The sequence below is a fragment of the Cygnus olor genome, chromosome 2 (genome assembly GCF_009769625.2).
Source record: "Cygnus olor isolate bCygOlo1 chromosome 2, bCygOlo1.pri.v2, whole genome shotgun sequence".
Lineage (NCBI taxonomy): Eukaryota > Metazoa > Chordata > Aves > Anseriformes > Anatidae > Cygnus > Cygnus olor.
The window spans coordinates 138,055,023-138,076,036 of record NC_049170.1 but is presented as its reverse complement, the minus strand read 5'-3'; the positions used below and the strand labels follow the sequence as shown (position 1 = coordinate 138,076,036).

At 54.7% G+C, this 21,014-nt stretch overlaps 1 protein-coding gene and 1 long non-coding RNA gene across 4 annotated transcripts; one reads left to right on the top strand and one right to left on the bottom strand.

The window, feature by feature from the left end:
- Nucleotides 1-5,788: 5,788 nt before the first annotated feature.
- OSR2 (odd-skipped related transciption factor 2) lies at nt 5,789-10,869 on the bottom strand. Of its 3 annotated transcripts, none has more exons than XM_040548596.1 (4): nt 10,616-10,869; nt 7,467-8,179; nt 6,853-6,952; nt 5,789-6,372 (listed from the first exon to the last, which is right to left on the bottom strand). In XM_040548596.1, exons 2-4 carry the CDS (start codon nt 8,120-8,122, stop codon nt 6,190-6,192), a joined length of 939 nt encoding a protein of 312 aa, XP_040404530.1. In that variant the 5' UTR covers nt 8,123-8,179; nt 10,616-10,869; the 3' UTR covers nt 5,789-6,189. The 3 variants fall into 3 exon arrangements, with proteins under 3 accessions (XP_040404530.1, XP_040404532.1, XP_040404533.1); XM_040548598.1 differs by having other exon boundaries at nt 10,620-10,869; XM_040548599.1 differs by having other exon boundaries at nt 5,789-6,290; nt 10,616-10,848.
- Nucleotides 10,870-11,540: 671 nt separating this feature from the next.
- LOC121065660 lies at nt 11,541-19,170 on the top strand. The gene is made up of 3 exons (XR_005817229.1): nt 11,541-11,816; nt 18,226-18,534; nt 19,051-19,170. It is a non-coding gene; the product is annotated as an uncharacterized LOC121065660 (long non-coding RNA).
- Nucleotides 19,171-21,014: the final 1,844 nt, after the last annotated feature.

The window sequence follows — 21,014 nt, the reverse complement described above, 5'->3', positions numbered from 1 at the left end:
GCCAGCAGGCAGCCTGTGACATTAGGTGGTGCTGAGTTTGCAGGCGACGTAGTCTTTTTCCTGCTCACACACCAAGCGGTGGGCATCACCACCCAACCTAACCTAGCAGGGCCCCCAGCAGGAGGGGTGCCCACTAGCCTGGGAGCATTTGCTAGCTGCTCAACCCCCAGCGAGTCTCAGATGAACAGGGGCCAGCTGTCTGAATCTGTTTATCAAGTCAGAGCATTTAAAAGGTTTAAATAAAAGTCACCTAATGCACATAACTTGTGCTGAAAATACCAAACCTGGGGCGGCTGTGCTGATTTTGCACAGAGATTTGAGTACGAGCTCTCCCCATGTGCGCAGCATGGCACGTGCCTGCTTTGAACACGGGCGAACTTGCATTAACACGATGGGAAGGAGCAGCTACATTCTAGCACACCAGTGATCCATGCAAAATGGGTCACCGGGAGATTTAGAAACTGTACCTTTCAATCCCAGCCAAGGAGGTGCATCAAGGCACGCTGACGTGAAGCACGACTGACACACCTCGAGGCATCTTCTGTGCACTGAGTGGCGGTGATGCCAAAGGATGTCAGCTGGCAGTATCAGAGACAATGCCTCGTAAATAAGCTCAGAGGAAAAAGGGGAAAAAAAAAAATCTTACTTCCTCTTACGCTTGAGAAAAAGAAAACCAATCGATCAATCAATCAATGTCTCCTTCCCCCCCAGATGAATGAGCAGGTCTTCAAAATGCCCCGACGTGCAGAATAGCCCTCTCAAAGGAGCTGCGGTCTGACGCGCTGCCAAGGAGCGGGAGGCTCAGCACTGCCTACGGCAAGGCGCAGCGCCGGCAGGGTGCTCGGCGCCTGCACCAGGTGAAGTTCCTCATCTGCAAAGCCAGAAGTCCAGGGGATTTTTTTGCACCGAGGGGAAGCTGCAAGGACTGGGGTTTGCAGCCTTCTCCCAGGCTCAGCCCGCAGCCCTGTGAGGCGATGGAGCCACTCTCTGGATCCGAGGAGAATTTCAGGGAAGCAGAAGTCCTGCTGCTGCCGGGGTCCTGCCGGGAGCAAGGTGGTGGTGGATGGGCCACCAAGGCCCATAGACTGGCTGTTTTGCTCTCATGCAGCCAGGGGACTGCCCAGCACCTTCCTCGTGCTTTTAAAGTTTTAAATCGCTATCTCAAGCCAATCTGCAATGCAAAGTTTAATCCCTGTCCTGGAAAAAAGGAGAGGCAGTGTCCCACTGGCAGCACAGTGCTGGCACCAGTCATGCACAGTTCCAGCTCAGCCATGTGGGGATGGAGGTGTGAGGCCCCCGCATTGGGGACCAAACATTTTCAGGTCTTGCTCCACTCATCAGAAATTCCTGCTTAGCTGCAAGCAGTGGCTGAAAATTGCACCCTGCGAGCAGTGCTCAGCCTCCTGGGAGAGGCTGGGAGGAGTGGGGGGGAAGCCTATACCTCCCATTTCCTTAATTCCACAGATTTAGAAAAAAAAAAATGCTGCCCTTGGCATAAAGATTTTTACATTTCTCATTTCTTCTCCTAGAAGATTTCAGGCAAAGTTTCACAAATTAACAGCTGCATCTGGATTTTTTTTTTTAATGGAGTTTTAAATGAATGTTTTATTCAGATGCCATGCCTTTATTTTGGAAGTAAACAAATGTTGTTTTTTTAATCTAAGTATTTAATAACTTCAACAAAAATAACTTTTTGGCTAATAGGTACCCTGTGTTTGCCATAATTATACTTTTATAAATAAGAAAAAGAAGATACAAGAGCTTCTGTAATCAGGGAGGAAAAGAGATGCTATGAGGAGGGAATTGTGAGCTGGAAACATATTAATATAAAAGCTACATATGCTTGTGTAACGTAGTTTAGTAAAACAAAGTTGCCCTTCTACACAAAGAGCCTCTGTGCAGTTACAGAACGATGAGCACAGAGTTGGTGGAGGCTCTCCACCACCAGTGCAGCTCAGCTGGCTGACTGTGTCCTAACATCTTGGGGATGGCACGCAGCTTTTCTTGTTCACCACAAACCCTTCACTCCTTTTGACCTCAGGGCTCCCAGGGCCATGCTGGTGGCTTTGTGCCAGACCTGGTGTCACTGAAGTGGCCTGGGTCTGCCTGTGGCACCTGCACGCACACCTGAGCAACAGGGGGATGTGGCATCTATCCTTGCTGAGGAGGGCAAGGAAGGACTGGCAGAGTGTGAGAGGTACCAGGCAGGGAAAGAGAGGTGTGGGTTAGTGAAGAGAGAGGAGCTTGTGTAAGCTTGTAGCTGGAGGAGGCAACAAGTGGAAGCTGGAAGGGGCAGGTTCAAAAAGGGAAGGAGGTGGGAGGGAGAAAAAGTTCAAGTAATTAAAAATTTGGATGCATTTTACTCAAAGGGCATGAACTGATTCAAATAGTGGGACCCTCAGCACCACATGTCCATGCCACATCCCTGGGGTGCTGCTGTGCTGTCCCCATTTAGATCCAGGCTGTGCCTGTCTGTGGGGGTCTCCTCCTTGGAGCCCTTCAGAAGCCGCCTGGACGTGGTGCTGGGCACCCTGCTCTGGGTGTCCCTGCTTGGGCACAAGTGGCACCGGGTGGCTCCAGAGGGCCCTGCCGGCCTCAGCCATCCTGGGATCCGTGATTCTGTGGTCCTGGGGCGGGACTGGCACAGGGGATGGTGTTGTCAGCAAAGCTGCCCTGACATGTGGAGTGCCAGTGTGGAACAGCGTGGGCTGCAGGTGCTGTGCGGGAGAAGCCCTCGCAGCAAAGCGTTACGCACACACAGCTGAACCGAGCTGCTCCACCATCAGCCACAACAGCATTCATTCCAGCAACTCATGTACAAAGAGCTCAGTTAGTAGATGTAACTTCAAGGACCATGACTTTTTTTTTTTTTTTGGTCTGATTTGGCCCCCAAAAATGGAGATTGTGACTGCAGTATCCTATTATCTGCTGCGTTTTGTCCCCAGCACGGCCAGCCCTTCTGCCTGCTGCTCACCACAGCTGTCTGCTGTCTATAACGCAGCCAAAGGCGCAGAATGAGCAGTGCTAGCACGGGAGCGGGAGTCGCAGTGCAGGAAATAAAGGGACAACAAGGGACAGAGGAGCAGGCAGAAGCAAGAGGCAGGTGCTTTGGGAAGCGGCAGGAGCATGTAGCTGTGCACCGTGTGCTGGAGCAGAGCTCTGGGGGGAAGAAAGGTACTTTGTACAGAAACAAATGGCAGTAACGGGGATATTACTGCGTTTAGTGTTTGCACTGGGAAATTCAGGATGGCACTTTATGGCTGTAAGAAAACTAGCCCTGCCCCAGAGATAGCTTTACAGAACCTGTTTCTCTTCCAAACAGGGCTAAACACAATGAACCGCATATATATTGTAACGTGTCTTTTATAGCTGTCTCCGAAGTTTCCCAACAAGAGATAATCTTTTAAAAGTGAATGGAGCATGTCAGTGCCATTGGAAAGTATATTGATGTCAAAGAGAAACACTAAATCAACCCCTGACGTTTTAAGATTATAGCTACTGGTTTAAATTTAAAGTACAGCCAAGGGACCGACTGTTGGAGATACTTGTCACTGCCCTATTCAGCTCTTTGGTCTTTGTTCCGTCCGCTGAACTTTTGAAATCCCGAGAAGATAAATTTACAGTCTGTGTCTGCTCAGTGGGAAGACTGTTAAACAAGAAACCCCAAACAATTAAATAAAACCTTAGCTATATGCAATCGTTTTAATTTAGTCCTTTGATATGGTTCATCTGATTAAGTTCTTTCCAAACAAACTGCGCGTTGAGCCTGGCCTAGGAGCAGAATAAGCCCATATGTATCCTGACAGGGGTGTTTACTCGAGCAGAGCTATCCCAGCCTTGCTGTGCACACTCGGTTCTGAGAACAAGAAACTGGGGACACAAAAGGGCCTGGGGACAGGAACTCGGAGAACAATAAGGGTAGAGAAGCTTAGAGGAAATAACCTACTGGGAGAATGGGAATGCACTGGGAATAGAAAAATCAGTCAGACAGGAAGAAATCAGATATTGGGAAGATGCCCGCAGAGAGGGAGCAAGGGATGTCTGCAAAGAGAGCTTGGGGTGGAGGGGTGTGCTGGGGAGGGAGGACACGCTGCCAGCCCTGGGGGGACCAAGGGTGCCCCTGGGGTGTGATAGCCCGGCAAGGGAAGGGGTGCCAGACAAGGGGGGTGAAGAGAGCAGATGGCCCTTAAACTTAGACTAGGGAAGCTGTCCTACAGCCAGCAGACCAGTATCTCTGGCTGCAGAGACAATTTTTTCCCTCTCTGTCTTGCTGGACAGGAGCAGACGGAGAGATAGGCCTTGTCCACCTAGGAAATTTTGGCTGGGTTTGAGATGGCCTCGCCTGCTGCATCAGTGGAAGTCCACCTGGTTGCCTTGGCCTGGGGCAGAGTGGGGCTGGCTCGGGGGTCCGCAGCCCTGTGCGGGGTAGCGAGCAGCAATGCAGCCCTTTCAGCACTGATGGCCTGACCACAGCTCAGGCACTGCTGGTTTTGGCTTGCTGTTCATTAGCAGGGTTCGGGTTCCCTGCTGTAGGACCAGTGAGGGATGGGCATGGGGACACCGCAGCCACCCCAGCCCGGTCAGCATCTGCTGACCTACACCTGGTGGGACCTGTCCCCAAAGCACAACACATCCCAGAGCCTGGCACCTGCCATGGTGGGGCATGGGAGTGGAGCCCCCCCTTACTGAGCTGAGGCCAGGAGGGTCCCCCCCGGGGTCAGAGCTTGCTGGGGCAGGGGGGAAGATTTCTCCTCATCTGGACCAGACTTCGGGAGAGGAGGGGGGCAGGACGGGTGTCCCCAGCCTGGAAAAGAAGAACTTGGGGGGCCCTAAACTGGGGGGAGGAGGGTGCTGGGAGCGACAAGGGTGGCAGAGGAGGGGGATGCACCTCCAAAACTCCCCACGGTAAGGGGAGGGGGAACAACACAGGATGACCAGAGGCACTGGCAAGGGCGACAAGCGGGGGGAGGCTCCATGCCTCCACTCTGCTACCTGCAAGCAGGGCCCCCCAGGGAAGGGAAGGAGGGAACTGGGGGGAGAGGGGGGGGCGAGGGTCTCCCGTTGGGGTGAGCAGCCAGCATGGGTCCCCCTTTCCTCCCGGCCCCCCCCCCATGCTCGGTGGAGGGGAAGGAGGGAAAGGACGGGTTGGGGGGCGACACGAGGCGGGGGCTGCCAGAGCCCCCGGCCCTCAAGGGGTCCACGGGGTCCCGGGGCGTTGCTCGGGGCTCGCTGTTTGCTCACCGAGCGGTGGGGAAGGAATCGTCTTCTGTGGGATAAAGTCCCTGTCTACGCGGGTGAATTGCCCGTGTCCAAAGTCTAATGGCAGGGGACTATCTCCTGCAATCTCCACAAAAGGGATGACTTTTACAATACATGGGCTGATTGCAAATAAGTTACTAATAAGCCGCTTTGGCGTAAGAAGGGCTCTATACATTATTTCCTAAGATCTGTTTATTTGCAAGTATTTCTTTCTTTCTCTTCTTTTTAGAAAAAAAAAAAAAAAACGTATTTCGTTCGGGAAAATAATAAAAGTACAGAAGTTAATATTTAGACATTCATAGTATTAAGTAATAGAGCTATAAACTCTCAAATACGGCACTTTCATTTTACTTAACAATAGATAACACAAAAGCAACAGTGAAACAGGCCAAACAAAAGCGATCACCAAAATTGTTGTGACAGTACAATTACCCGACTAGGAAATTTATTCAATATGCTTTACCATTGCATCGACACAGCAGGAAAAAGAAGCCCAAATGTTCAGAGAATAATACAACCAGGCAGGAGGTATTTGGAAAAAAAAAAGGATTTATTTTGAAATACACTTTTTTAAGAGATACTTTGACTCCCGGATTTGTTATCGCCGTGCATCTGACATGACAACACGAAACGAACAAACAACGAAAACCACATTTCTGTACAGAGCTCTAAAATGAGCCGCGAGTATCTACAAGGAGTAGCTTTACGCCTCGGTGTGGCTTGGAGAGGGGCCCGATCCTGCAGTCCACGCTCTCTTAAACGAGTTTTGCAGACGCGTGCTAGGAAAGATTGGCCCCTGAGCCTGCCCTGCGTTGTGTGTGTGTGTGTGTGTGTGTGTGTGCGCGCACGCCTGTGACTTTCTGCCATACAGTCCTTGAGTAAAATGAGCAACTCGGAGCTGCGGGCGCGGGTGCGGGGTCCCGGGCTGCTCTAGAAGTCCTGCCGGGGGGTGTGAGTTAGGCTGTGCCGCCGTAGATCACAGTTTCGCCTGAACACTTTGCCGCACTGCTCACAGTTGTAGGGCTTGATGTCTGTATGGGTAAGAAGGTGAGTTTTCAGGTTACTTCTCTGATTAAAGGTTCTTCCACATGTGGGGCATTTGTGTGGAGATTCCTGTTCAGATTTGAAGCAAGCAAAGGATTAATCCTTCACAAACTACCTGCCTTTCGCGTATCGCTGCGCTTTTCGTTAGCAAAAACGCTTCGAAACGTCGGGAAAAGCGGCACGGGCGCGGGGCGGCCGCCCGAGGCAGGACTTGGGGGGGACACACGGCGACATCGGCCGCGTCCTGCCCCACGCCTCGGGGGCTCCGGCGCCCCCCGCGCCCCCCTCCCGCAGCCCCGGCCCCGCGCAGCCCCCGCGCAGCCCCCGCCGTCAACGAAAAAAGCCCCGAAAGGGCTGCGCGGATAAAACCAAAAGCGAAGCTCGCTCCCCACCGCCTCCAGCGAGCCCGGAGCGGCCGCGGATTTGAAGCCCCGGCTCTCGCCGCCCCGTGCCGCAGCCGCAGCCCCGTCCCCGAGGCAGCCCCGAGCCGTGCCGAGCCGTGCCGGCGGCACACGAGCGGAGGAAAGGGGAGGGCAGCGCCGGGCTCACCTGCATGTGGAGGGTTTTGTGGACCGCCAGGGTCCTGGACTGGCAGAAGCCCTTCCCGCACTCCTGGCACTTGAAGGGTTTCTCTTTGGAATGGATGTACCTGCAGGGAGGCAACCGCGGGGGTGAGCGGCGCTGCCGGGACCGCGGGGGGACAACGCGGCTCCCTTCCCCCCCAAAACCCCTCGCCCCGCTTTTGCTTAACTTATTTTATTTATTTATTTATTTTGCTCTTTTTACGGCGAACACCGTCGGCTCAAAACGTTGCCGGCGATTCGCAGCCGCTCTGCGGGGCCGGCTTCGGGCCGCACGGCCGGGGAAGCTCCGCCGGCGGCGGCCGAGCCCGTTCCTCTGCCCGGCGGCAAAGCCAGGGGGGTCCCGCCTCGCCCCCCCACCTCCAGCAGGACCCCGCTTCGCAAGGGGGTCTCCGAGCAGCCCCCGCGACGGCTTCACCCCTGCCACCCCCCCGGAGCAGAGCCCGGGACCCCGCAGGGCTCAGCTTTTGGCAGCCGGGTGATTTGGGTTTATTTTTGGGGAGGTCCCTGCTGCCTTCCCTCTCAGCCCGGCGATGCGGAGCCCACCCCACCCCCCCTCCCCCCGCTGCTCCTGCCCCTCACCGGTGGTCCCGCAGGTGGTCCTGCCTCCGGAAAGCCTTGTGGCAGATGTCGCAGGTGTAGGGCCGCTCGTCCGTGTGGGTCCGCTCGTGGATGAGGAGGTTGTAGGACTTGGTGAAGTGCCTGCCGCAGAACTTGCAGATGAATTCCTTTTTCGTCTTGGAGGGCAGGCGGCCCCGGGAAGGCTTTCTGTCCGGGGACAGCTTGCTGATCCCCGACAGGGGGGACGCCAGTCCGGGGCTCAGCTTGGCCAGCTCGCCCACTTTCGGGGGGTCCTCCTGCGTGGCGGCCACGGCCAGGTTGGCAAAGTCAAAGCGGGGCCTGTCCTTGTGCAAGGCCGGGAGGACGTGGGCGATGGCCCCTTGCTTGGGGTGGAAGAGGTGCGTGGCGAAGGGGAGAGCGGGGAAAGGGAAACGGGAGTCCACCAGGCCCTGGGCGGCCGCCATCTCCGTGATGGTGGAGCGGGTGATTTCGTGCACATTGGGGTAACCCAATGTCCAGTGGTTCATGTGCATGGTTTGCACGGCGCTGAGTCCGTACAGACCTTGCAGCTGGTCCACAGCTGCAGGGAAGGTGTTCACAGCCTGGAGGAAGGAGTAGTTGGTGAGTTGCAGGGATGGGTGCAGCGGGATGGGGGCCGGCAGCGCCTTGCTTCCCATCTTCCCGGGGCGCCGGAGCTGGTGCCTCTGCTGGCCTTTTGAGACGGGGACAAAATCCTAGGGAGAAAGAAAGGGGAAAAGGAGGGGAGAGAGAGACTTTTACTGAAAGCGGCGTGGTTTTTTTCCCCCCGGGGCCGAGGCGAGCTGCCGGGGCCGCTGCCGTGTTCCTGCCCCCGCTCCCCGTCCCGCCGGCGGCCGCCACCGGCGCGATGGTTGCGCCCGCAGAAACGAAAGCGTGAAAAAAACCAACAATAATCATCAAAATAGCCCTCCCAGAAGCACTCCTTCAACCGAAACTTAAAATACTATTTTTTTAAAAAGAGAAAAAAAAAAAAAAGCCTGACTCCCATCAGACAAACCGCGGAGAAACGCACCCGGGACGCGCAGCCGGAGCCGCTCCGCGGGGTCCCCGCGGTCCCAGCGCGGCCACCTCGGGGTCCCCGCGGCCTCCCCTCTTGTCCCCCCCTGCCCCGAGCTGGCCCCCGGCCTCGCTGCCAGCCTCGGCTCGGCCTCCCGCAGTCCCCGGGCCGCAGAGGCCCCGACCCCGAGCCCTCCTTGGCCCGGACCCCGCCCCGGGAAGGCGCAGGGTGCGAGCGCAGAGCCCAGGCAGGGCCCGGGGTGGTGGTGGGGGGCGGCTTTTTATTTTATTATTATTTTTTTTAATCCCCTCTCGGCTGCTTATTTTTCTTCCTTCAACACCAACCCATTTATCAAGATAATCGAGGGAGAGCGAAGCGGCTCCTGCCCCCCACACGCACACCTCCTTACCCCCGCCCCCCCCACCCCCCCACCCCCCTTCCCCGAGCTGCCGGTCCTAAATAAATCCACTTTGCGTTCAGATCCCTTCCAGATGGCCCCACACAGCCCAGCCGAGCCACCCCGGCTACGGCCGGCCCCGAGGCCTCCCCGGCCGTCGGTGGCTTTCGCTCAAGCCCCTCCGGCCCGAAACCGTCGGGGCCGCTCCTCCCGGCGGCCTGCACCGGGACCCCTGGAGCCGCTCTGCTCCCTCCAGGCCCGGGGGAAGCTCCGGTCCCGCCGCCAGGCTTCGGTGCCGGGAGCCCAGCGGCCGGCCCAAGCCGTGGAAAGGGGCTCCTGGCTCGCAGCGGAGCTTTGGGAGGGCCGCGGAGTGAGCCAGCTCCTCTTGGGGTTTGGGAGCAGGGGCTGGCAAGGCGTGCTTTCCAAAAATAATAAAAACATAAAAATATAAAAATTATAATAATAAAAAAATCAAAAGGCCTTATCCTTAAAAAAATAAAAAAAAATATATAGATCACACCGCTCAAAAAAAAAATATAGCGATTCGAAATAAGAAGAGGAGTAAAAGGGAAGGTCGAGGCCGCCGAGCTGGCCCCGCACGGAGCCCTCCAGGCCGCCGCAGGGCTGGGGCTGCCCCGCCGGCTCCCCGCAGCCTCGGCCCCTCGGATGGGTTTCGAAACCCCTTCGCCCCCAGCCTCTGCACCGCTCCGGGCTGGCCCCGTGGAGAAGAAACGCGGAGAAGCCGCTCGGGGGGGCATCCCCGAGCGCTCCCCGCTCCCATTTTCGTTTTCTTCGGGCCGCGGCTCGCCGCTGCCCGGCTCCCCCCGTTTGCTCCCGCAGCGAGCCCGAGGGCAGCGTTATGGGGGTGACCCCGCGCACACAGCGACGTTTTTATTTCTTATTTTTTATATTTCTTTTTTCTTCAGGGAGGTGGTCGCACGGAAACCCTTATTTTTAAAGACCTCGCAGCGGCGGCTCCTTGCTCCCACTCCGCCAGGGAACGCCGAGGAGCGGGGAAAAACCCTCCCGGCCTCGGCAGGCTCCGGGGCTCATTCGGCACCGCGAAGGGACCCCGCAAATCTCGGCGAAAGGAGCGCGCCCAGCGCCGAAACCCCCATTTTTAACCCCAATTTTTCCACGTGCCCCCCCCTTGCCCCAACCGCGCTACGCCTGGCGCTGCTCTTTCTGGGGGGGGGGGGGGAAACCCCATTAAAAACTATCGAAAAAAAAACACCGCCGAGCGTCCCCGTGCCGGCTTTTAAGGCCACTTTCCACCAAGGTGAAGGGGGGAAAGTCAACAAAAAACGGATGTTACTTAAACCTTGGCACTTCCTTTTCCCTTCCCATCCAGGGCGCTTCGTTGAACGACGCCTGCTGTCTCCACGGCGAGCCCCTCGCTACCTGCCTGCCCCCGACCCTACCCGGGCCGCCGTTCCCCTTCCTCCTGCTCCGATTTAGGGCCGGGGAACGGCCCCGGTGCTCCCCGGGTTCCCTCCAGCCCCCCGCGGCCACCCCCGGCTATTTCGACGGAGCCGGGGCTTCTCCAGCGCGACCCCGGGAAAATAAATATATATATATATATAAATTCCTCCCCGGCAGGAATTTGGCGTGAACACCTCCACCGAGCTTAACGGGGTGCGGTGGGAGAGGAAAGGGGGTGCCCAAAGGGTGGCTCTCGGGGACCCCACGGCCGAGCCGCCCCCCTCCCACCGACGGCACCGGGCAGCGCTTACCTACCTACCGCAGCGGGCTGCTCCTCCCGGGCCTCCCGGGGCAAAAGCGAGGCGGCACCTTCACGGAGCCATTACATCCACAGCAAGGCGGGGTAGGGGGGAAGCTCAGCGGGGCCGGGACCCGGCGGCGGCCGGCATGGTGGGGACGTGGGGGGCTGCAGCTGGCGGCCGGGGTCGGGGGTCGGGGGTTGGGGGGGGGCCGCGCGTGTCCCGGTGTAAAGCCGCCTCCTGCCTTCGAGCCCGGCGAGGCTCGGCGCGAGTGTGAGCCGCCCCCTGCCCGGTCCATCACATTTCAGCGGTGAGTGGTGGCGAGGAGCCGCTGTCCCCGCCCGCCCGCCCGCCGCCGGCCCACCCCGCGGCGCGCTCAGCCCCGCGCTCGGGGCCGCGCACCCGCCCCGGCCCGCCCCCGGCCCGCCCCGCCACGCCGGCCCCGCTGTTTACTCGTGTTTGGGTAGCAACTGGGCTTTAAAGGGGCAGGATCGCCCCCCCTTTTCCTTGTCCCCCCCCCCCCCAGCGCGGCGTTACCTAAGGTGACTTGTGCCCCCCCCCCCCCCCCCCGCAGCGCCGCTGCCGGGGGAGGTTCGGGGGCGCGCACCCCGCCGCCGGCCCCGTTGAGCTCCCCGCAACCCTATGCCCTGTTCAGCACCCGGTGTGAAATAAAACTAAAAAAACCCAAACCCCCCCAGCGCAGAGCGGGGCCCGGCAGGACCGGGAGGCGCAGGTAGCGCTCACGTCCAAAGGGCTGCGCGGCCGCCATGGCGGGTCGCCCTCCGGGCCACCACCTCCTGGAAGCTCCTGGCCTTCCCCGCAGCAAGCCACCGGGCGAAAACCAGCGGAAAAAAATCCTTGTGTGTGTATGGGGGGGGGGACGCATCGGTGTGCGGGGTGCCCCCGCGCAGCCCCGCACCTGGGGCAGGCAGGGCGTTTGCGGAGCGGTTTCGGTTTTCGTGCCCGGGGAGCTGGGGCTGGATTCGGCCTCACTCCGGATTGCTCGGCTCCGAAAGGCGCTGCGCTCCTCGCTCCGCAAGGCTCCGGGCCGGGGTTTTAGGGAGTTTTAATAAGAACGTTATCTTTCTCTATACATTACTGAAATCCCAAGTGGGGGAGGGATTTATTGTATAACCTGGCCGGCAGATCCGAGGCTTTGAGTGTAAAAAGATGTGAGGAGAAATGGCGTGTGCGAACAGCTCTGAAAATGGCTCAAGGTAGGCTGTGTGGCGTTTAATTCAAGCCCGCTGAAGAGAAGAGGACGCAAGCGACGTTTGCATTGGGAATTTTTTCTCTTTTTAGTATATAGGAGAAAAAATATCCCAACTTGGGGTGGGCAAGGGGCAGCTTTGGACGTGTCCCCGCGCCGGGGACAGGAGCCCAGGCTCCTGATCCTAAAGGAACGCGCCGCTGTAAATCCGGGCCCCACACACAAACGGCATTTGGGCTCCCCGACCCGAAAACGCCGGCGGGGGAGGCTCCACTTTTGGGGAGCCTGAAGCGGGGATCCCCGGAGCCCGCTGCGGGGCTGGGTGCGGGACGGGGCGCGGGGAGCGGGGCCGGGCCGGGCCGGGCCGAGCCGGGCTGGGCCGGGGTCAGCGGCGCGGTGCGGTGGGGGTGCCGGGTCCCCGAGGGGTCGCATCCTGCTTCGGGGCCGGCTGGTCGAGAACGAAGCGGCCACGGGAGTTTTTATTCGCCTTTTCCACCCCGCGCTGCAGCCTTTCGGGGGGCCGTGGGGACCCCTCCCCGTCGACAAAAAGGCCGGAGGGGGTTGTTTCTCCTCCGCCTTCGTTTCTCGCCTTTCCAGCGAGGCAAAGTAAAGCCGCACTTGTTGGGAAAAAAAAAAAAAAAAAAAAAAAGACAAAAATCAAACAAACAAAAGCCCGAGTTCGGGAAGCGACCAGCCGGCCGGCCAAACGAAAAAAAGCCTCCGAACCCAAAAGCAGGAGAGGGGAACGAAAAGCTCCCCGGGCCGCTGGCTCCGCAGACGGCTGGCGGTCCGGGGCCGGTCCGGGGGAGCGGGGAACCCCGCGGGCAGCTCGGGCCGGCTGTCCCCCGCTGTCCCCGGCCAGCAGGTGCTCGGCGACAGCCCTCGGGGAGCCCCGGGGGGGAGGGGGCCGTCGGACCCCGACCCCTCTGCGCCCCCCCCGACGGCGGTGCCCGGCTGGCACCGACGGCAGCGGCCACAGAGGCTTGTGGGGCTCGGGGCTGCCGTCCCGAGCAGGTGCCTTCCTCCTTCTCCTCCTCCTCCTCCTCCTCCTTCTCCTGCTCCTGCTGCTGCTGCTGCTGCTGCTGCTCAGCACAGCCCGCGGCCGCGCCGTGCCCGGGGCGGTGCCGGGCGGTGCGGCGGGGGCCTGGGAGCCCCGCACCCGGCCCGCGGTGCTGCAGCGCCCCCTGGGGGGCTCCCGGGTGCACGCCGCCCCCCCCGGCTCGGCTCGGCACGGCACGGCTCGGCACGGCCCCGGGAACGGGACGGCGGCGGCTGCCGGCAGCGTGTGCCGTCGAGCAGCTCCGCAGTCACCTCGGTCTTCTCGCTCTTCTTTCTTAATTTTTATTTTTATTTTTAGGTTTTTCAAAGAAAAAAAAAAAACCGCGACGGGGAAAAACGCCCCATTGGGATGCGGGGCCGAGCCGTCGGGGAAAGGGGGCTCCGGGAGCGCAGCCGGTGGTGCTGCGGCACCGGCGACACCGGGGACACCTCGGGGGGCTCTCGGTGGCTCTGCCGCCACGGTGCTGCCCGCTTCGGGAGCCGCCCCGACGGTTCTCCGACGGTGCTACGAGCCCGGGGGCAGTGAGAGCATCGCCGTGCCCCCCCCCCCGGGGCTCCGCGGCTCCTCGCCGGGGTCACCCCGCCGCCCCCCGGCCCCGGGCGGTGGTCGGGTCCCCCCCCGGGTCAGGCCGGTGCCTTAAACGGCTCGGAGCGAGCACCCAGGGCTTAGTTCGTTTTCCTTCTATTATTTTCAATATTATTATTTTCTTCCTCTCTTTTTCTTTATCTTTTTTCATTTTTTTTTTAAGGAAAAAAAAGTGACCGCCCGTCTATCTGGCACCCGATTCCGCCGGTGTTTCTTGGTGACCGAGCCAGCACCTACTTCCCTCGGCTTTATTCTGTTTTGTTGTTGGTTTTGTTGCTGTTTTTTTTTTTTTTTGATGTTTTTATTGATATTTTTAGCACAGCAGCCTCGAAATGCCAGCGTTCAACACCCACGGGTGAGCGGCAGGAGGGGGACACGGCGGGGGCGATCCCCTGGCAGCATCACCCCCCCCAAAAAAAAAATCCCCTCGTAGCATCACCCCTCCAAAAAAAAAAAAAAACCAAACTAATTCCCCCGTAAAACATCGCCGCGATGAGCTGGGAAGCAAAGCAAAGGGAATTCGCAGCGGCTGCACCTCCGCGCCTCCCGCGGAGGCTCAGCCTCCGCCACCCCTCGCCCACGGCCTCTACCCCCGGCGGTCCCCCCCGACGGCCCCAGCCCGTGCCCGGTGTGTGTTTGTGGAGGAGGGCACCGCAGCCCCCTTCTCCCCTCTCTCGGAGCCCGGTGCCGCACGTCGGGGCTGCCTGCAGCCTCCGGCAGGGAGCCGGGGCTCCCGGGGGGGTCGGGGGATCCCAGGGGTTCGGGAACCCACCAATTTGAGCAGCTGTTCCAGGCTGGGAGGCTGGCGAGGTGTGCAGTCCCAGAGCCAAGAGTTATTGGGGAAATGCGGGCGAAATATCGTAGAGATGCCATAAATTGGTTTAAGGAGGGCGGCTGTGATTTTGGGCTTGTGCCTCGTAACTCACCTAGGACGGGAGAACTCGGAGGGGGCAGAGAATGGGGCACGTACATCTCATCCCGTGCCTTACATTAAATAACTCGCTCTCCTCTGGAGTATTTTCTTTATTACACGTGGTCATTAGATACATCTGCGGGCTGACCAGGGATTTGTTTATGCCAGCACGATACTCCGAAACCGGGGCTATTCCATTGAATACGTGTACACCGTAATCCCCTTTTACCTACCCTCCCCGTGTGCGTTTCCTGTTTCCAGCACACATTCTCCGTGTCTGAGCTATGGCGAGGGATATGTTATAAAGCAGGGTACTACGGAGCATTTCAGATAGTTCCAGAGTACTATAAGCACGGTGCGAGCATATGCAAATCATCACTTACAGATGTGCGCGCTGTCTGTATTAATCTCGGCATGCTTTTCCAATTGTTTGTGGCATCTCGTTCGAAAAAAAGCACAATAATGGAGATTCTGAATAAGTACCAATTGTTCCTGGGCAGACTCGCCCACACGACGGGCAGACGAACCTTTCTGATGAAACCTTGCGCTTCTCAGCAAAATTAGCAAAAAAAGGGGGATTGAAGATTTCTGAAAGACAAGGAAATTGAGGGAAAACTTACCCCGGAAAGGTATGTGAGGCATCTAAAAGATGAGGGCTGTCTAAGGCTGAACGCTACCCTGTATATCTATTGGATATGATCCAGAAAAGCACTTAAGTGTATGCTTAAGTTCGTCACAACAGCCAGGACAGTACCTAGGCAGGTGCTTCAGCTTCTTTATATGCCAAAGTCACATGCTCAGCACCTATTTCACTGTTTTCTTAAAGAGTTTCTGAGTCAGGGCCATTACTAGTTAGATCCTCACCAAAATAAAGACATGAAAAGAAGTTTATTTAAAACAAACAAAAACAAAACAAAACAAAACAAACAAAAAAACAAACTAACAAAAAAAGCAGCTACCATTCCAGGCAAGGTTCAGCAGCAGCAGCATGGGTGCTGGCCTTGTGGGTGCAAGGACGGCTGGTGCTCCATGAAGCCTGCAGGCAGGATGCTGGTGTGCCCTGAGATTGTTCAGAGCAGGGAGGTGTGGATCTAGTCCGTGGCATGGGAAAAAGAGATATTTTGCCATGATCTCTGAGGGAATCAAGTGTCCACAGCCACCTGGGAGCATGGGCAAGGTCAGGCTGGGGCACAGAAAGGCTGCGTGGTCAAAGCAGTGGCTGAGAAGGAGGATGGATCAGCTCAGGAATGGATCTGCCAGAAAGCAGGAAAATCTAGGATGAGTGTGAGCTGACACCAAGCACTGCGTTCCCACCTTCTTTACTCACAAACCCTGCTTTCTGTTCCCGAGTGGCACGGATCCCTGCTCAGAGGACTGGCATTCATCCCTTAGTTTCCTTCCCCAGACCCTTCAAAAGCAACTGAGGGACCCACCCAGGCTGGTAAGCAGGAGGATGAAAACCAGTGAGCAGACGTTTCCCCTGTTTTGGCCGTGCCAGGCGGCATGGTACGGCTGGTAAAGAACATCAGCAGTTACTGCACATCTGCCTCATTTGCGCCGCCTGTTTCATTTATTTGACCTGCTCACTCACGATAGGCTGGGGAAACTTATTAGCTGGTTATAGCGCTCGTCCAAATGCCCCTTTGGGAACGGTTTCCAAGAAAAATACAAAGCCCATTCATTTCAACAACAGAACTTATTTTAGCCACAAGAGAAGTGCTGAAAGCCTGGACCATTGCACTGCAGCAGAAACAGCAGTGCCTCCAGGCTGCTATTTTCAGCTTCGCAGATCGATGAAGAAAGGCAGGAGATACTGTCAGCCACACCACAGACTTCCAAGGGCAGTACGCATTCCCCTTTTCCACTTCATTTGTCCTGCTGGTTGCTGATTGCTCCAATACAGTCAGGACTGTTGAGTTTCCCCACTGCACTTGTCGGAGGCTGCCTGCCTAGGCATAGCTCTGTTTCAGGCTGTTTCAGGCATGAAGGGGAGCAGCAGAGGCTCTGGAACAAAAAATGGTTTGGAGAGAGAGCCCCCCGTTGTGAGGGCAGCAAGGAGCCCAGACCTTCAGGGAGCCTGGGACGGTGCCCATGGAAAGTCGAGAGGAAGCCTCCACCATTAGCAGAAATGTAAATGACAGAGAAATCTGAAGCTCCTTACAGTAAATGGAAAAACATCTTCTGAGTCTAAGAAAGGAAGACTCTTGATGCCACCTGAAAGGTTCTTTGGACAAAAAGCATCTTGTGTAGGACCTGAGGGTGGAGAAGTCACTGTGAACTTGGCCAGAGGGCTTTGCCCAAGGTGGCACGGTGAGAACATCTGCTGGGAAGAAGGGACAAGCACACATAACATAGCATCTTACCCTTAGTGAGAGGAAGCCTGCAGCCAGAGCAGGCACTCCTGAGCTCTGCGAAGGGGACCACCACCAAGGGTCAGCAGCAGGTTAAGCAGGGCTAACCCTGACCTTTCTCCAGTCTCCAAGCAGACAGCTCTTGAGGAAATACAAAACCACGGTTATTAAGGAACACTTAAACAATCCCAATAACAAAATAGAGTGAAGTGGAGCCAAAACTGCAGATCTGTTTTGTCCAAAGCATAATATTTATAGATGACTGAAAGGCAGTGGAATCGGTTTTCGGGACCGTGCCTACACCCAGATAGTGGAGGCACACTTGAAAGTGCCCGTCCTTTGAAACACAGCAAGACATGAATTTCAGCTTCTCGGAAATAATGTTGTCATTCCTAGAGCTATTACATGTGCTTGGTAAATGAGAATATTAGAAATAACTTATGGATAGAGCTGCAGGTGGAGCCTGAAACGCTAAAAAGCCGTTCAAAGCACCACTTATGTCTGATCTAGTTCAGCATTAGTCTAATGCTATCTTTCCCCCCCTCAATGGTTTCAAGAAGATGTAGAAAAACAGAGCAGAGCTGATGTTTACTTTTACAGCTAATGGTTCCTCAAATCTACGAGAACTTCTAAGGAACAGATAAAAGCAGCTGCACGAGTGATCTAGAAATAAACATCTAGAAGAAAACATAGCTGCAATCAAAGTTCCAGCTGGTCTCTTCTCAATGCTTATCAGGATTCTTTTTAATCAGGCATTTTGAAGTCAGAGGCTTATTTCCAACAGCTTTTGCCCATACATATATATATATAAGTCCCTTGAAATATTACAGAAGTTCTGTTTCACATCAAAATAGCGTACATTGTCACTGAAATTATTAATTTTCTTTTCCTCATCCCCCATATTCTCTCTGGGCCCCTCTTTTGCATCTGGCATGTGTACTGATACACGAGATGACAAATACTGATAACTGCGAGGCTGCAACACTGCATACTTCCACAGCGCGAAGCTCAGCCAAAGTTAGGCATTGATTTATGGGCTGTATTCTGTTCAACACGGCAAGGTTGTATTTTTTTTTTTCTTTCCTAATTCCTTACCTTTAATCCTTGCCACCTTCAACCTAGCGTGTGTCAAATTTCCATCTTATTGTTGCAGCTGTGGTTTCTTACAACTAAAGCACGCTTCTTGAAGGCACTGACACATTCTGAGGTTTATTCGCAGATTTAAACGCTCAATTGTTCAAAAAAATGCCTGAGCTCATTAAAATGTGATGGCATTTAGAAGGTTTTTTTTTTTTTTTTTTTTTCCTGTTAAAGGGTTGATACAGAGGTTTAAAAAAAATGGGGATGTTGGAATGACTATTTGTATTCAGCCCAAATCTGTAGAAAGTGTGGTAACTTATGCAGAGGTAGAGACCTGAAGCCCAGCGTTCTCATTAGTAAAGAGGTTGTTTACAAAATACCCAAGACAGCAAAAAAAGCTCTCCCTCACATAAAAAGTCTTCTGCAGGTGTATAGACGAAAGGAAGCAAACCCTCTACCATCCAGGTATGGTGTTACTTTGGGTGCCTTCGTGACCCCTAGTAGGAGACAGCAGACAGGTCGCCCAAGGATCTATATGCTTACAGAAAGGAGCTCCAAAAGTTAAGTATTTTTGTTATGGCCTTCGCTGCTTGAATACCCAGCTTCTCTGTGCTCTCCTATGGAAAATGGACCAGAGGCTAGATGCTGTAAGTATTCCTCCAAGGAGTGAGTGCTCCCAAGGCAGTGAGAGCTGCTCCGGGCAGCTCCAGGGCCACGTCTCCGTCTCTTCCCACAGGTGAGCTGGTGAAAAGGACCAAACCTTTACATCAGCCTTTCCAAGTTCAGTCTGGCACAGTAACTCAAGCCCGCTTTTATCATCTTTAACAGCTAAGACAATAGCGTTTTCCACCAGAGCAGCTGAGATATGTCCCCATTCCAGGAAAAGGCCAAGAAAATAGCCGAGAGCAGTAAGAAGTTAAACCTCTGCAAAAAATCTGCCAGAGGACATCTGTCAAAGCCCAAAGAGTTCCAGTTATGTATGATTTCATTTGATCCCAGAGGCTAAATAATGTACAGGAAAGATTTAATAATGTTATGCAGATTATGTGTGGAAATGTAAAAGGACCCGAATACAATGCCAGTTTGAGAAATGTTCGTGTGCTCATAGCCCTATTATGGCCACAAAGTCAGAAAACACAGCTTGAGCAATAGGCTATGATAATAAAATTAAAAATTGGAATTGCTAGAATATTTACTCAGGTGAGACTGTTTGATTAAAAAAAAAGATGACTTAATATTTTCTCTCTGCCAGGAAATGATCAGTGGAGAGAGCCCCGTTCCCGTTTCCACCACATTTCCATGTGAAACCCTGATAGTGAAAACACCGTAACCAAGGGTCGCTGGTCACAACATTTCCAAGTGCTCGTGCAAAGGAGACGTCAGCTATTAAAAGAGGAACAAAAAACTGAATGGGCCTCAGCCAGGATCTGCCAAGTGGCATCTGTCAAGTCGCCAAGTGGCGTAACGCTCCCATGCCACGTGGCACTGTTTAAATGCTCGCAAAAAATGGATTATTAAACAGGATTCTTCACCAGGGTGGCCATGGGCTTCATCATCAAAAGATGACCTGAAAGCAGAAGCAAGTGGATCCTATCTGGAAATACCTGAAAACTTCAGTGCGGACTCTCACAAAGAAACAAGTGCAATGTCTCCTAGGTTTCCTGAGGCTGGCACTTGCGGTGGTCTTTCTTTGACCGGTGCTTTTACCTCCCTCGGGATAGTGGTTATAGCTTTAGCAGCTGAAAACTTATGCTCACCAGTCTTTTCTTTCAGTGGAAGGATCTGAGCCTTTTCCTTCTAAGGTCGGATCTTTATTTGAAAGGAGTTTCAGCAGGTTTCTTAGGTTTCTCATTTCCTCTTGCTATTTCTGCTCTCATCTGTTTTGCAAATGGCCACCGTAATATTAAGCTTATCTAACGGCCAGGCCTCCTCCTGGAAGAGTGCCAGTGGCGGTCTGAAAACGAGGCATCTGAAAGCGTTCAGAGGAGATGGCCATCACCTTCTCCCTGAACCTCAAACATAAAACTTCCCTGACAAGCACATACTCCAATGCCATGAAAAGCAAGAGGTTACTCTTAAATTCAGACACCACGTTAACTGGCTTCCTCGGTGACACTTGGACATAGCGCTGAACTGAGCTCACTCTAAAAATAATAATTTCTTTTTTTTCAGTGTTTAGAAAAGATGCTACTTGTACATGGACAGAGTAAAGAGTGAATGTCCCAATGACAGCTTCACTGTGAATGTGAATTTCATTCTACAGTTGCTTCTCCACATTTCATTAACTTTGATCATTTTCTCCCTCGCTGTGGCATATTCCAGGTCACCGGATGGTTGGGGTCAGAAAGGACCTCTGGAGGACCTCTGGTCCAACCCCCCGGTCCATCTATTCCTGGCCTTTGACGTTAGGCCAGGGTGAGTGCAGGCAGAGCTGTGTCCATCATCTCCTCAACCAGGGAGACTTATGGGCTTTGTAACTATTCCTGCTGAGAAAGATGGCAAGCGTGGAACAATTTTCTTTTCCTTGGTAAGGAGAAGTCTATGAAAATGCAAGATGTGATACAGGTCTTTATGTGCAGACACACACAGAAGACAAAATCTCCTGGATTTTGCCATTGACCTTGGTGAGACCTGGATTTTATTCAAAAGGAGGAATTCAGTGGAGGTGCTGGGTCTCCGGTTTAGAAACTTGAGAAGAAGCCTAAAAAGTCTGACCAAGTTCTGCATAAGACACTCTGAGGACTCACCATATGAGCAATAAAGACTGACACAACAGCTAATTAGCTGAATGTCATAAAAAGAAAAAACACAGGTTTACTGTTGTATCTTTTATTTGTGTGAGACCTGAGAAGGAAGAGCCAAGAGTGGCTTCTATACATCTTGTAGAAGAACCAGTGCTGTAGGAATGCAGGACCAGGGTCTGTGTGGACAAATCCTTCATTTGGGTTTCTGCTTTGCCAAAGAGAAGGAATTTTGACCTTGTGGGGGAGAGAAAGAAAGAGCAGGCCCAAAACTGGAAACTGAAGTATGTAGACACCGACACAAGAGAGTATTGCCTGGAGTAACTTTCTGTTTTTCTTTTTGGAAAGAGGGTTGACAACAGGAAGAGGAAGCTTTGCTGGCTGCTGCATTGTCTGAGGCAGGCAGGTGCGATGAAACTAAAGGAGGTATCATGGTGTGCAACGCAACACATCCTTCTGGAAAAGAAACAAGTCA